Source organism: Colossoma macropomum, unplaced genomic scaffold (genome assembly GCF_904425465.1).
Source record: "Colossoma macropomum unplaced genomic scaffold, Colossoma_macropomum, whole genome shotgun sequence".
In the NCBI taxonomy this organism is placed as follows: domain Eukaryota; kingdom Metazoa; phylum Chordata; class Actinopteri; order Characiformes; family Serrasalmidae; genus Colossoma; species Colossoma macropomum.
In genome coordinates this window covers 33,364,752-33,377,728 of record NW_023494801.1, presented here as the reverse complement: position 1 = coordinate 33,377,728, position 12,977 = coordinate 33,364,752, and the positions used below count along the sequence as shown (strand labels likewise).

The window sequence follows — 12,977 nt, the reverse complement described above, 5'->3', positions numbered from 1 at the left end:
CACTGATCACCAATGAGTCAGTGACATTTACCCAGAATGTCACTGGAGTCACAGTCACTGGTGTTACACCACATTCATACAACACCAGTGACTGTGACATATGTTTGGAATTAATCTCCGTTCTGTATATATGATCATAGGAGATGTTAATGGACATATTAAGATTATTTAGTTTTGGGATGAAAGAAGCTGATTTTTTTAAAAAATGTATCCACCTGAATTCCCACTGCAAATGGAGAATGACCCTTATCTGGACAAAGCCTTCATAGATGTGCTGCGGTGTTGTTCGTTACTGACAGCGCAGCCAGGCTAACAGATTAGACACTTCCTAAAACGCAGATCTCTCTCTGTTCCCCCTGCAGACCTTCACACAGTGGAAAAGGGGCGCCCCTATTTCAGGCCTTTTCTGGGTGCACAGCAGACAATAGACAACATCAATCAGGGTTAGCATTTAGCGCTTAGCCTCCCAGCATCTGAACACTGGTCCTTTCATTCTCTGCCTCTGTGAGAACCACTTTAGCAGTCTGTCTCAGGTGACCTGGTTAGGCAGGCCGGGCACGGAGCTTTCTGGAATGCCATGCCGGGTCCATGCCAGAGTGAGGAAACAGAGGGAAACGAAAGGAAGGGGGAGCGAATAAATAGACTCAGAGTAGCTGAGATTACCCTGCTAAAGGCCCCTGCAAACAGCCAGACTTTACTGAGGTCCCCAGTACTGAGCCCTGGTTCACACCACACTTAAAGGAATGTACTAAGTTAAAGGGGAAATCCCACTGATTCCCAAAATTTATGTGTAATTTAATGGTTATTAAGCAATACCAGTTTATAATAAATAATATGTTGTGCGGCTCCAGCGGCACAGAAAGAAAAGTCATGTTTAAAGGGCCTGTATCATGGAAAAACAAAAATTCCTCTTATTTAAGAAATGCAATTTTGACGCAGTATGTAAACGCTGACATGCCGCTTATTTCCTAGTTCATACAGTACAAGTACAGAAACTAGGCCTGATTTAAATTCACTGATTTTGTGATGTCAAAAAAAAAAACAAACTCATTTAAATGTCCACTTATTCAGCCTAAAGCAGTTTAGCTCCACCCATTTACGCAGAAGCTGTAAAGAGCGTTTCATCCTGGACTGCTTTTTGAATGAAGTGCAATACAGAGCAGCCAATCAGAACAGAGCACCTTTACATTTATGAGTATTAAAGGTACAATAAGGTTGGAAAATGGGCAAGAAAAAATAAAAAAGTCTGATTTTGATGCTTCTCAGAAATGTTATAAATGGGCATCCAGTGACAAATAAAATAGAGAAATATAAATTGTGGGATTTGGGGGCCCTTTAAGTGATAAACAGGTAAACAAATAGGAAGAAACGGTCGTGTTTTAGAGCTTTCAGTCATACACTGAGAACAAAACACCTTTAAAGGGCCCAAATCTTACATTAGTTTTGTATTTTTTCCCTTGAGGTCCACTTATCATATTTGTGCACAGTTCATACATACAGGTTTTATTTCATAACTTATATTACATTTTCCAAACTCTCTATATGCCTTAAAATTAAACAGGACATTTTTACTGTGCCTTTTAGACTGAAATATGTAAATGAGATATGTTTAGATTGGCTGTTCTGTATTGTGCTTTGTTTAAAAGCAGTCCAGGCTGAAACACTCCTTATAACTTCAGTGTGAACGGGCGGAGCTAAACTGGTATAGGTAGATATATGTAAATGAGTTCATGTTTGTGAAGTCGCAAAAACAGTGAATTCAACATGGGCTGTTTTTGCAGCTTAGTTTATGGACTGTGTGGACCGCAGAGTGACCAGTACGTTTTGAAACTGTAACAGTGCTTAGACACTACATCGAACTCTCGGCTCAAAACAGGTGGACTTAACACGCTTACAGTAAAACATTTAAATCAAAGGGCATTAGGCTTTTTTAAACCTGCCTCAAAAAACTTCAGAAAGCATGACTGAAAAGACACGGAACCACGTGATTAATCTGAAATCCATACCAGTCCAATCAGGTTGACGGAGGACTCGATCTGGCGGAGCTGCGAGCTCTGGGCGTCCAGCAGTTTGAGCACATTGGTAGCTAGGTTGCTGATCTGATAGGCCAAGCTAGCCAGAGACTGAGTGGTGAAGGCCTTGGTTTCCTCAAGAGCTTTAGATGTATCAGCGCCGGCCTGTAGAAGCAGAGAACAGAAGAAGTCAACCCAGTTTTACCTTTAGAGCTTCCAAACCTGCTAAATTACACTGACTTTTACAAATTTCTGCATAATTAACTGGTTAAGATGTAAAAGGGTCATTCTAAATGGTTTGGTGTGAAACGCTCTGTTCTAGAGAAACTTACAGAGTCAGAACTGTTCACAGTGGTGGTGATAGGAACCAGACGTCCACCTCTAAAACCTCCCTCACAGAAAGTTACTACATGAAATGGTTATGAAGAAGTTAACTGACACTTATTAGTCCCACAACGGGGAAATTTCACCTCCGCATTTTGACCCATCCGTGCAGTAAAACACCAAATACACACTAGGGGGCAGTGAGCACACTTGCCCGGAGCGGTGGGCAGCCCTATCCACAGCACCTGGGGAGAAGTTGGGGGTTAGGTGTCTTGCTCAAGGGCACCTCAGTCACGTACTGTCGGCTCAGGGGATCAAACCGGCGACCTTCCGGTCACAAGGCTTGATCCCTAACCTCCAGCCTACGACTGCCCCCAGAAAATGCTGCCTGACACACTGTTTTCTGATAGTTTTGAGAAGATTTTGGCCTAAAATATATTGTTAAAATCTATTTACAGTACATGCAGGGCATTGTAAGGCAAAATAGCCCTCAAAGAAGACTTTTTTTTTAGATTTATCATTATTTTATCATCAACTCATATCGCCAAATTGCTAACTTTATAAGAGAAGAACAAAACATTGTTAACTTCTAATGAAAGTTAGAGGAGCAAGATCGTTTTTATTTGCAATTTTGGACCATTAATGTTGGTCTAATTATTATGAAATTTTAACACAACACAAAAGGTAACTGAAATTTTCAAATTAGGCAAAAAAAAAGTTATGGCTTGGCAGTAATGATATAAAAGCCCCAAAGACTGTAGGTTTCCTAGTGGTTTCGGATAGTAAATAAAATGTCTATATTTGTGTTGTAGTCATGGCGACCCCTGGTTCCTATCACCACCACTGTAAAGAGATCTGAACCATTTCACACCAAACCACCCTGAATGACTGAATGTCTACATCTCAATCGCTGAATTATACAGAAATTTTGACAAATTTGGTGGAATTCCCCTTTAAGAGATGATGCGGTCTGTTATTGTAAGTACATGCTTCTGATCACCATCCGCATTTTTGATACTGAACTGAGAAGCATGAGGTTTAACTCAGGTTTCATCTCTATTATTATGAGTTATGCAAAGTTCTCTTTCTGATTTCACACCTTATGTTGGCATTGTTTGATTCTGACAACAGGGCTCCTTATAAGGAGAGTCAGAGAGTGAAACCTTCCACTTCCTCTCCAGTCACGCTTGTCATTTTACTGCTCGGCCTCAAAGCCAGTTTCACTCTGAGTGACGTTCGCAGCAGGGCGGGTGCAGTTTAAGCTCAGTCTGACTGTTTCCATGCGATAACATGGAGCCTGTTTGCCGAACCCAAATTAAGCCTAAGCCGAGACTAAAGATACTTTTTTAAGGCGATTCACCGCTGGCATTGCAATTTAGTCTAAGGCTAGGCTTAAAGGGGAATTCCACTGATTTTTCAAAGTTTCTGCATAATTAACTGGTTAAGATGTAAACAGAGTCATTCAGACTGGTTTGGTGTGAAATGTTCTGTTCACAGTGGTGGTGATGGGAACCAGACGTCCACCTCTAAAAGCTCCCTCACAGAAAGTTACTACATGAAATGGTTATGAATTCACTGCCTGATGACTGAGACACTGTTTATGATATATTAAAAAAGTTATAATATAATTCTTTTGAATCCATTCACGGTGGAGGGGTACATGTGAGGCAAAATAGCCCCCAAAGAAAACTTTTTTTTTCAGATTTATCACTATTTTACCATCATCAGTATCCATATAAACTCAGAAGACTCGTGTAGGTTCACTGGGGGTTCTGGATGGTAAATAAAATGTCTATATTTGTGTTGTAGTCATGGCAACCCCTGGTTCCTATCACCACCACTGTAAAGACTTCTGAACCATTTCACACCAAACCACTCTGAATCACTCAGAGTTATGCCAAAATGTTTCAGGTAATGTTCTCATACTAAACCAGTGGAGCTCACATCTGGCCCTGAAGGGCCACTGACCAGCACAGTTTGGTGCTCAAACTAAGCTGATTCAACTCAACATTTCGATTACAGCTTTTATGATTCCACACAGCTTAGTAGGTGCCAGAGCAGGTAAAACTGACCACATGATGCACAAAAAAGGTCGAAATTGCCAAGCAACGGAGAACTCACACCTCCAACTTGAACTGAAAAGACAGCATCTCTGAGTTAAAGGAAGATTTCACCAAAAATAAATTTGTATACTGCCTTACATCAAACATCGTCAACTGGACAAAACTTGTTTGGTCTCTTCAGTTTAGCACTGGAGCCAGGGTCGGTTCTGGCTATAAGCGATACGAGCAGTAGTCTCACAAGGCAGGGATGGACGATACAGCAAAAATATTATATCATGATACTTGAAGACATTTTCAAAATACACGATATGCATCACAAAATAGAAGCTGTAGTGCCACTTTTAAAAAATACTACTAAAAATAACACAATAAACTTGCAACTACAATGATTTTTATTCAACCTCTCACAAACTGTGCTGCGCTAAATCCAATTAAAACCACTATTTATGCTCAGTTTATAACGAAACATGCGGCTGGTCAGTGTTGTTTCAGTACTGACGATATCGACGATGTGCTCAGAAAAACATATTGTGACAATTTATCACGATAATGATAAAATATCAGCGTATTGTCCACCCCGCAGGTCCAGATGTGCTCTCTAACAAGAACATCTGGGGACAACCATGAGAAAATGCAGGTAGGAGCAAATAAAAGTCAAATTTCTAAACCAATCCAACATCTTGTGAAGGCAAAGCGTAAAGCAGGGGGCGCTGTTGCGCTCATTAACATGCTCTGGGGAAAGTGTTTGAATGATATTTCAAAGTACATAGAATACAGTATAGAGTTGTTTTATTCTCTTTCGCTTTTAATACCCTTTTACTGAAAACATGAACTCTTTTATGTCTTTGCATATAAACCAGCTGGGGTGGGTGGGCTGTCACTTAAGGCCCTCAAATGTTCAGAAGCAGCCCGACTGGAGATATGAGGCTAATGTGTCTAATAAGTAATGGAAGTTAAAGAAAATAGACCTGCATTATTGTGCCTTCGCTGATCGACTACGTTTGATGTAAGGGAAATTTTTTTTTGGTGGACTATTCCTTTAAACTCAATTATTTGCAATTATATCAATCAAGAGAAAATGTTAAGGATTTGTGCTCTTCTAGTTTCAAATATTTTACTTATACACAAGTATAGGTTGCAGAAAGTGATCAGCGTCCTGCTCAGTTCCCTCAGCGTTTAGTTCCTAATTCTGTTGAGGGGTTTAATTTCATTCTGTGGTCACTTTGCTCACTTTGAGGCCTTGTTATTTTATATTAAACCAAAAAGGGTCGAAAAAGAGTCTGATAGACGTCAGTTCCTCCGCTGATGGGCGCTGGATGGACTAAGAAGATCTGGAGGATGTTTTTTTTTACTCAAGTATGGGTTTAGGCCCATACACTGCATCAAAGGGGAACTCCACAAATTTTTCAAAATTTTGGCATCAGAGTGGTTTGGTGTGAAATGCTCCGTTCTAGAGAAACGTACAGAGTCAGAATTGTTCACAGTGGTGGTGATAGGGAACCAGACGTCCACCTCTAAAAGCTCCCTCACAGACAGTTATACATGAAATGGTTATGAATTCACACTGTTTAACAGTAGTTTTGTGTTAAAATTGTGATCTAAACATATTTTAATGAATCTTTTTTTAATCCAATCATAGTGGATGGATATATTTAGGCAAAGTTGTCCCCAAAAAAACTTATATTTTCAGATTTTCCACTATTTTCCCCATCATCAACATTCCATACAAAAGCTCAGAAGACACGTGTAGGTTAACTGGTGGTTTTGAATAGTAAATAAAAGCTCTATTTGCATTGCTGACATCCCTGGTTCCTATCATCACCACTGTAAAGACATCCGTTTCACACCAAACCACTCAGAATGACTTCGTTTATACCTCCACCCCTGAATTTATACGGAAATTTGAAAATCTCGGTGGAATTCCCCTTTAACACGAACCTTCAGGCTGAACCTGAGCCACAGCAGAACGCAGGAAGCTCCTCACCTTAAAGTAGTTGTCCTCGCAGTACTTGGCCACATTGTGCAGGTTGTTGTAGTTGTCCAGAAGCGCTTGCCGAGCGGTGGGAGCCTCTTGGAGGATCTTGGCCACTTCTTCGGAGCAGTTTTGGTCCTTCATCGCGACGCACGGTGCAAAGAGCAACTCCGGAAAGCCCTCTGGCTGCTTCTGAGTGGGTGTGTTTTTCTATAGGCGCCGCTAGGGGGCGGGAGAGAGCGCTTCCTAAACAGTGACACTAATTCAAGTCGAAACAGCTGAGGCTATGAAACTGTTAACCTTATTGGGCAGATTTCATATCCACAAATCCAGAGTGATGGTGTTGGTTCCTCATTATATGCTCTTCTGCAGTGAACTGGAATCTTTATGATTTATAAGGTCATTCACCCTTAAAAAGATGGTTCTTTAAGTGTTCTTTAGGAAGGAAAATGGTTCTGTATTGAATCATGGAAACTCAAAAAGCCCTTTGCATGATTAAAGTGTTGTTTGCATGGTGAAATGGTTCTTCAGATTGACGGAGAACGTGTTGTACATGGTTCTCTGTAAAACCTTTTTGAAAAATATTTTGTGCACCCAGCTTCTGTTATGATAGGACACGTCCATTAACAACCCCTATTAACCATGCCAGTAGCAACCACCTGGGATATCATAGCCACCACCTATCAACATCCTAGCAACCACCTGGGATACCATAGCAACCACCTATCAACACCCTAGCAACCACCTGGGATTCCCTAGCAACCAACTAGCAACACCCTAGCAACCGCCTGGGATACCATATCAACACCCTAACAACCACCTGGCATACAATAGCCACACCCTAGCAACCTTCTAGCATACCGTAGCAACATCCTAGCAACCACCTAAGATACCATAGCAACCACTTAGCAACGCCCTTGTAACCACCTGGAATACCATAGCAACCACCTATCATCATCCTAGCAACCATCTTGGATACCATAGCAACCAACTAGCAACACTCTAGCAACTACCTGGCATACAACAGCAACATCTTAGCAACCACCTGAGGTACCATAGCAACAACTTAGCAACACCTTAGCCACCACCTGGGATACCATAGAAACCACTTAGCAACCACCTGGCATACCATAGCAACACCCTAGCAACCACCTGGGAACTATAGCAACTACATAGCAACACCCTAGCAACCACCTAAAATAGGCCATTAGGCTGTGCAGTCGCTCTGCATTTTCTTCATGAAATGCACTTTTCCAGTTTATTTTTATCTCATTTTTAATTTGGTTTTACTTTGTTATTTAAGTGTGGATGTCCAGGATGTACCGCCCTTTCATTTGAACAGGTTCACCTGTATGTTTAATCAGCAACCCCTGCACATGATTGTTTAAATATCATTCAAAATAAAAAATAAAATAAATAAATAAAAATAAGAAGCACACTTCAGTTCCCTGTTCACTGTCGAAGCAGAAGTCTGTCGGTGGGGAAAGGAAAGTGCAATCTAATCTACTTCTTCTTCCACACAGCCTGCTAGCCTACTGAAGGGGTTGCGCAATATCCCTGTTTATGTTGCAGGGTTTGAGTTCTGTGCACTGCTGATGTGAATCGACGCTGTTATAACTGCCACCACACTGACCAAGACACACAGCGCGCCTGGTGTTGTTTATTCTTCTTCAATAATGTGACCCAAGCAAGTGTTTCAGAAAAATAATCGCATTTTATTCATTTCCTTATTAACACAGCTTTCTGTCAGCTCACACAGAGCAGTGAGGGACTGTATTGCTTTCATATTTGACCCTGAAAGTAACACGATAACGCAGTACAGCCTGTGGCCAGTAGAGGGAGCCCTGCAGCCTCACACCAGAGATTCTGTTCTACCAGGTAAATATTCTGTCACGTTGAAATGCTAATTAAGTTCAATCAGTTCAAGCAGGAATAGAAACAATTGCAATTCAATTTGTAATAAATTAACTTGAATATGTAATAATTAGGATTTCAAGCTTTAGTTTTTATCTGTGAATATTCACTCAGTACAGCCTACAGACTAGTGGGTCGTTCTCCAGTTGCAGTTGGAAACCAGGGCTTAAAAAGATGATTAAAATATGAGGCACAGCTCCAAAAGTCAGTATGAACATTTACACAGTCGACCTGAGATTAAATAACTCTTTTCTTTTATGATTCTCTGAATTTTCTTTTCTTATCCTGTTTATTAGTCGCTCTGCATCTGTAAAACAGCTCATCACAAAACCGATTTTCAACCATATTTAATATAAAACAATATTTTTAAGAGGTTTAACTTTGGAATTTGTATAAAACAGATTCATGATAACTTTATATATCATTAACACTAAACTACATTTAAAAATATATGTATTTTATTCAAAAAATTCATTTGTCACAGAGATTGTGGTCACTGCTGACTCTTATCAGGACTCTTATTTTACATTTTAACAGTATTTTCAGCTCTATTAAACTGCTTCTTTGGGTCGAGGCTCATCAGAGAGGAAGCGTCTCAAGGCAGGAGAAGGCGAGTCACACTCGCTCACTATATTTCATTAATTTATTAATAATTGTGTTTATCAGGCAGCTCAGAACTTGTGTCACTGGTGTTTTGTGCTTCGATAGCAGGGTAATTAAAATTTAGTCAAAATAATGACGTATATCATTTTTATTACTGATTTTAAATGAAGAAGGTCACCTGATCACCAATGAGTCAGCCAATTTACAGAATCCTCAGTTTTAACCAGAAAGTCACTGGAGTCACCGTCACTGGTGTTACACCATATTTATACAACACCAGTGACTGTAACATATGTTTGAATTAAGCTCTCCTTTCTGCATATATGATAATAGGAGATGTTAATGGACATATTAAGATTATTTAGTTTTGGGATGAAATAAAAAAAAAATTATTTCTACTGGAGAATGGCCTAAATACATAAATAAATAAATAAATAAATAAATAAACAAACTGGCAAAAAACATGAATTCTTGTTGAGAACTGAAATCTTACATTCATTTCCGTTAAAGCTGAATTTTGGCTTGTTACAGTTTGTTATATATGATATTGACGAGTTTTTACTTGTTCAAACTGAATTACTGATATCAAGATTAAAAGCTAAAAGCTAAAAAAGCTGTAGTGCATGATGGGCCTGTAATGAGGCCTTGCTCTCCTGCTGCGCTGGACTGATATCAGAGCGCCCCCTAGTGAGCCTTGCTTGAAGTTCATGAACCCGCTGTCTCAGCTGTCTTCAGGGTGGAATTTAGTGGCTAAAATGGTCTTGATTCACTGCCCTGCTTCCTCCTCAGCAAACCCCACAAATATATCCAGATAGGGCGCAGGGAGCGACTGATCCTGTTAAGAAGTGACAACTTTTCAAAATCTCAGTGTTCGAGATGTGATTAGAGAGATTCAGAGTGGTTTGGTGTGAAATGGTTCAGATGCCTTTACAGTGGTGGTGATAGGAACCAGGGGTCGCCATGACTACAACACAAATATAGACATTTTATTTACTGGCTCCTACTATTCATGTGCAATGCCACCCAAAATGACGGGAAGCGCAGTGTTCCAGTTTAGCCCGTGAGTGGGTTCACTGTAACAGACAGAGGGTCAGTTTAACACCTGGTAGAAAAGTCTGGTCAATCAGGGCAAACAAAGTTAATTCAGTATAATTCTGTGTGGTACTATACAGAACCATTTTCAAAAGGTTCTATAAAGAACTACATGCTGCAGCATTATAGGCAACAAGATGGGGATTACAGTAATGTGTACTTGCTGACTTGACTGGCTTACATGCCCTGAAAAAACTCTTTGGCTCAGATCTCTTCAGAACACTGACCAATCGCTCTGAAATTTGGTGGGAGGTCAGGGCTAGAAAATGTGGTAATGTGGCCAAAAGCACATGTTGTTTGACCTTCTAAAACATAAGAAGTGTGTGTTAAATTGTGCCCCATGTTAGGCCATTCCTCGCGCTCCCCTACTATCCAGCTGATATTATGAGACACACTCGTAAAAGCACCAAAGAAATTTCATTATATTAGGAGATGCAAATATGTTTATTAGAAAAACAAAAAATTTTTTGAGTAATTTCTCAATACGAGGCCCTTCCTTCCTTGCTAACATTCCACATGAACCTGAGCGATATAATGAGCAGAAACACAGCAGTGAGGAGCGCGTAGATGACCAGGATGGCCTTGACGGCGAAGATAGACTCCGGGTCAGAGATTCTGCGCATCCGGCCCAGCCGTGAGTACACTCCGAGTTTGATCTGTGCTGCTTTTTTGCCTTGGATCCAGCAGAAGTAGGTGCCTTTATCCTTCAGACGGACGGGTCTGATGTGCAGGTGGTGACCCACGTCTATAAACAAACGCGAGCTCTGATTCAACCCCTCCATGAACCGAGAACGGTAAAGCGGAGTGGAGCCTTTATCCCAGGCCACTGCATGCTGGGGCTTCATCCCAGGGCAGGAAAGCACGAGATCTGATTCGACCGGATGGTTATGGTAGTAAACAGAAAGTCCTGGAGATTTCGGGTCATCGTAGCCAAGGAAGTCCAGCAGGGCCTTCTTCTCCGGGCTGACCATTGCACGTTTTGGTGGGCAAGGAGTGTGGCAATCTCTCACCACAAGCTCTGCTCCATAGCCGCTGTTAGCTAGCCCAAAGCTTAGAGGAACCGCAGAGGAACCGCAAGAGGTCACGTTGCTTGACTTGCGATGATACCTCACCTGCAGGTATTCGCTCACGACATAGCAAAGTCCAACTCGCGTCTGTTCGCCTCTCACGCCACAGCGATCGCACACGGACCACGGCCAGTGACTGGCAAACACCTGGAAAGGTTTATTTGGGCTGCTATCATCTTCAGAAGGTTTCGTTTCATTTCTCCGAACAAGGTTCCAAGAAAACAACACTTGGCGGACCACCTGGACGTCCACATCGTAGCCGTAGAAGAACTCCCCCGAAGCTGTGCCGCAGATATAATGACCAGAGTCGTCCTCCTGCACCCGGAAGACGATAAGGCTGAACAAACGGATGGAAAATCGTCCACGCAAATCCGAGTCTCTACCAATTTTGGACGAATCCACGATGGCAGTGCCGGCAAAGTCAGTCAGCACTCTGGTGTCCTGAGTGCCGAGATGTTTCTGGTAGTACCACACGACTGAGAGCGCCTCCTCTGGCTTACAGTGGCAGGGCAACTCTATGGTCATATCAGCCGGGTACGCCACGCTGTCGAAGACGAGGAACGCAGGACATGCTCTGCTGGTGAAGATGTCCTCCTTGTCTTCAGGGGCCTGATAGGCTGTTAATAAAGACAGGCACAGTGTCCAAACGGACAGGAGAAACAGTGGCCAGTGAAACATTTCAGTCACCTTGTAAAATGCTGATGTGGTACATTGTTATTGTGTGCTGGCTGTAACCATGGCGATATTCTCCCATTGTGATGTTATGAAGAACATTTGATTGTGGTTGTGAACTGGGTCTTACATTAAAGGGTAATTTCACCACTTTTTCAAAATTTCAGTGCAATTCCAGCTTAAACAGAGAGATTCAGAGTGGTTTGGTGTGAAATGGTTCAGATGTCTTTACAGTGGTGGTGATAGGAACCAGGGGTCGCCATGACTACAACACAAATATAGACATTTTATTTACTATCCAAAACCACCAGTGAACCTACACGAGTCTTCTGAGTTTATATTAAATGTTGATGATGGAAAATAGTGAAGAATCTGAAATAATAAGTTTTCTTTGGGGACTATTTTGCCTCACAGTGCCCTGCATGTATCCCTCCACCATGAATGGATTAAAAAATGAATTCAAATACTTTTTAAGCCAAAAATGTTTTACAAAATCATATAAAATATATGTAACCATTTCATGTAATAACTTTCTGTGAGGGAGGTTTCAGAGGTGGACGTCTGGTTCTGACTCTAGTTTGTCTAGAATGGAGCGTTTCACACCAAACCACTCTGAATGACTTGGTTTATGTCTTAAAGACTGAGTTTTGCAAAAATTTGAAAAATTGGTAGAATTCCCCTTTAAAATGAACACAGTGGACACTTGTACTTAAACTGAATTCTTAACCTCTTAAAATGTAAGTTTCTGTACAGACTCCTCATTCTTATAACTTACATTAGTCAGATAGCAGTTCCTGAATCATTCATAGCAGATACTGAATTATTCATAGCAGATACTGAATTATTCATAGTAGATACTGAATTATTCATTGTAGATATTGAATAATTTTGTAGTAGATACTGAATAATTCATATTAGATAAAGAATAATTCATAGGACACACACACACACATTTTCTAAGCCACTTATCCTTCTAGGTCGCAGGGGGAGCTGGAGTCTATCCCAGCAGTCATTGGGCGGAAGGCAGGAAACACCCTGGACAGATCCCCAGTCTATTGCAGGGCTAATTCATAGTAGATACTGAATAATTCATAGCAGAAACTGAATCAGTCATAGTAGATGCTGAATTATTCATAGCAGAAACTGAATAATTCATAACCCTTACTGAATAATACGCTTGAAGATTAAAGGAGTACTCCAGTGTTTTTCAGCTTAATCTGTATCTGAATCTGTAGAACACAGTCAGTTACCACAGACA

The 12,977-nt window shown here is 41.0% G+C and overlaps 2 protein-coding genes across 2 annotated transcripts in view; both read right to left on the bottom strand.

The window, feature by feature from the left end:
* Positions 1-6,562, bottom strand: part of abi3a (ABI family, member 3a) — a 30,945-nt gene extending 24,383 nt beyond the window's left edge. Inside the window, exons 1-2 of the mRNA XM_036590310.1 lie at positions 6,384-6,562; positions 2,007-2,177 (exon numbers count right to left, since the gene is read on the bottom strand). Coding sequence (XP_036446203.1) covers positions 2,007-2,177; positions 6,384-6,515 — 303 coding nt within the window. The 5' untranslated portion in view covers positions 6,516-6,562. The remainder of the gene's footprint in view (positions 1-2,006; positions 2,178-6,383) is intronic.
* A 3,897-nt stretch (positions 6,563-10,459) lies between these two features.
* On the bottom strand, positions 10,460-11,725 carry LOC118821049 (Ig-like V-type domain-containing protein FAM187A). Its single transcript, XM_036589456.1, has one exon. The coding sequence runs from the start codon at positions 11,723-11,725 to the stop codon at positions 10,460-10,462; it is 1,266 nt and encodes a 421-aa protein (XP_036445349.1).
* Between the last annotated feature and the right edge of the window lie 1,252 nt (positions 11,726-12,977).

Bases quoted from the DNA above. Each gene is read 5' to 3' on its own strand.
- LOC118821049 (XM_036589456.1), bottom strand. From the start codon at position 11,725: ATGTTTCACTGGCCACTGTTTCTCCTGTCCGTTTGGACACTGTGCCTG.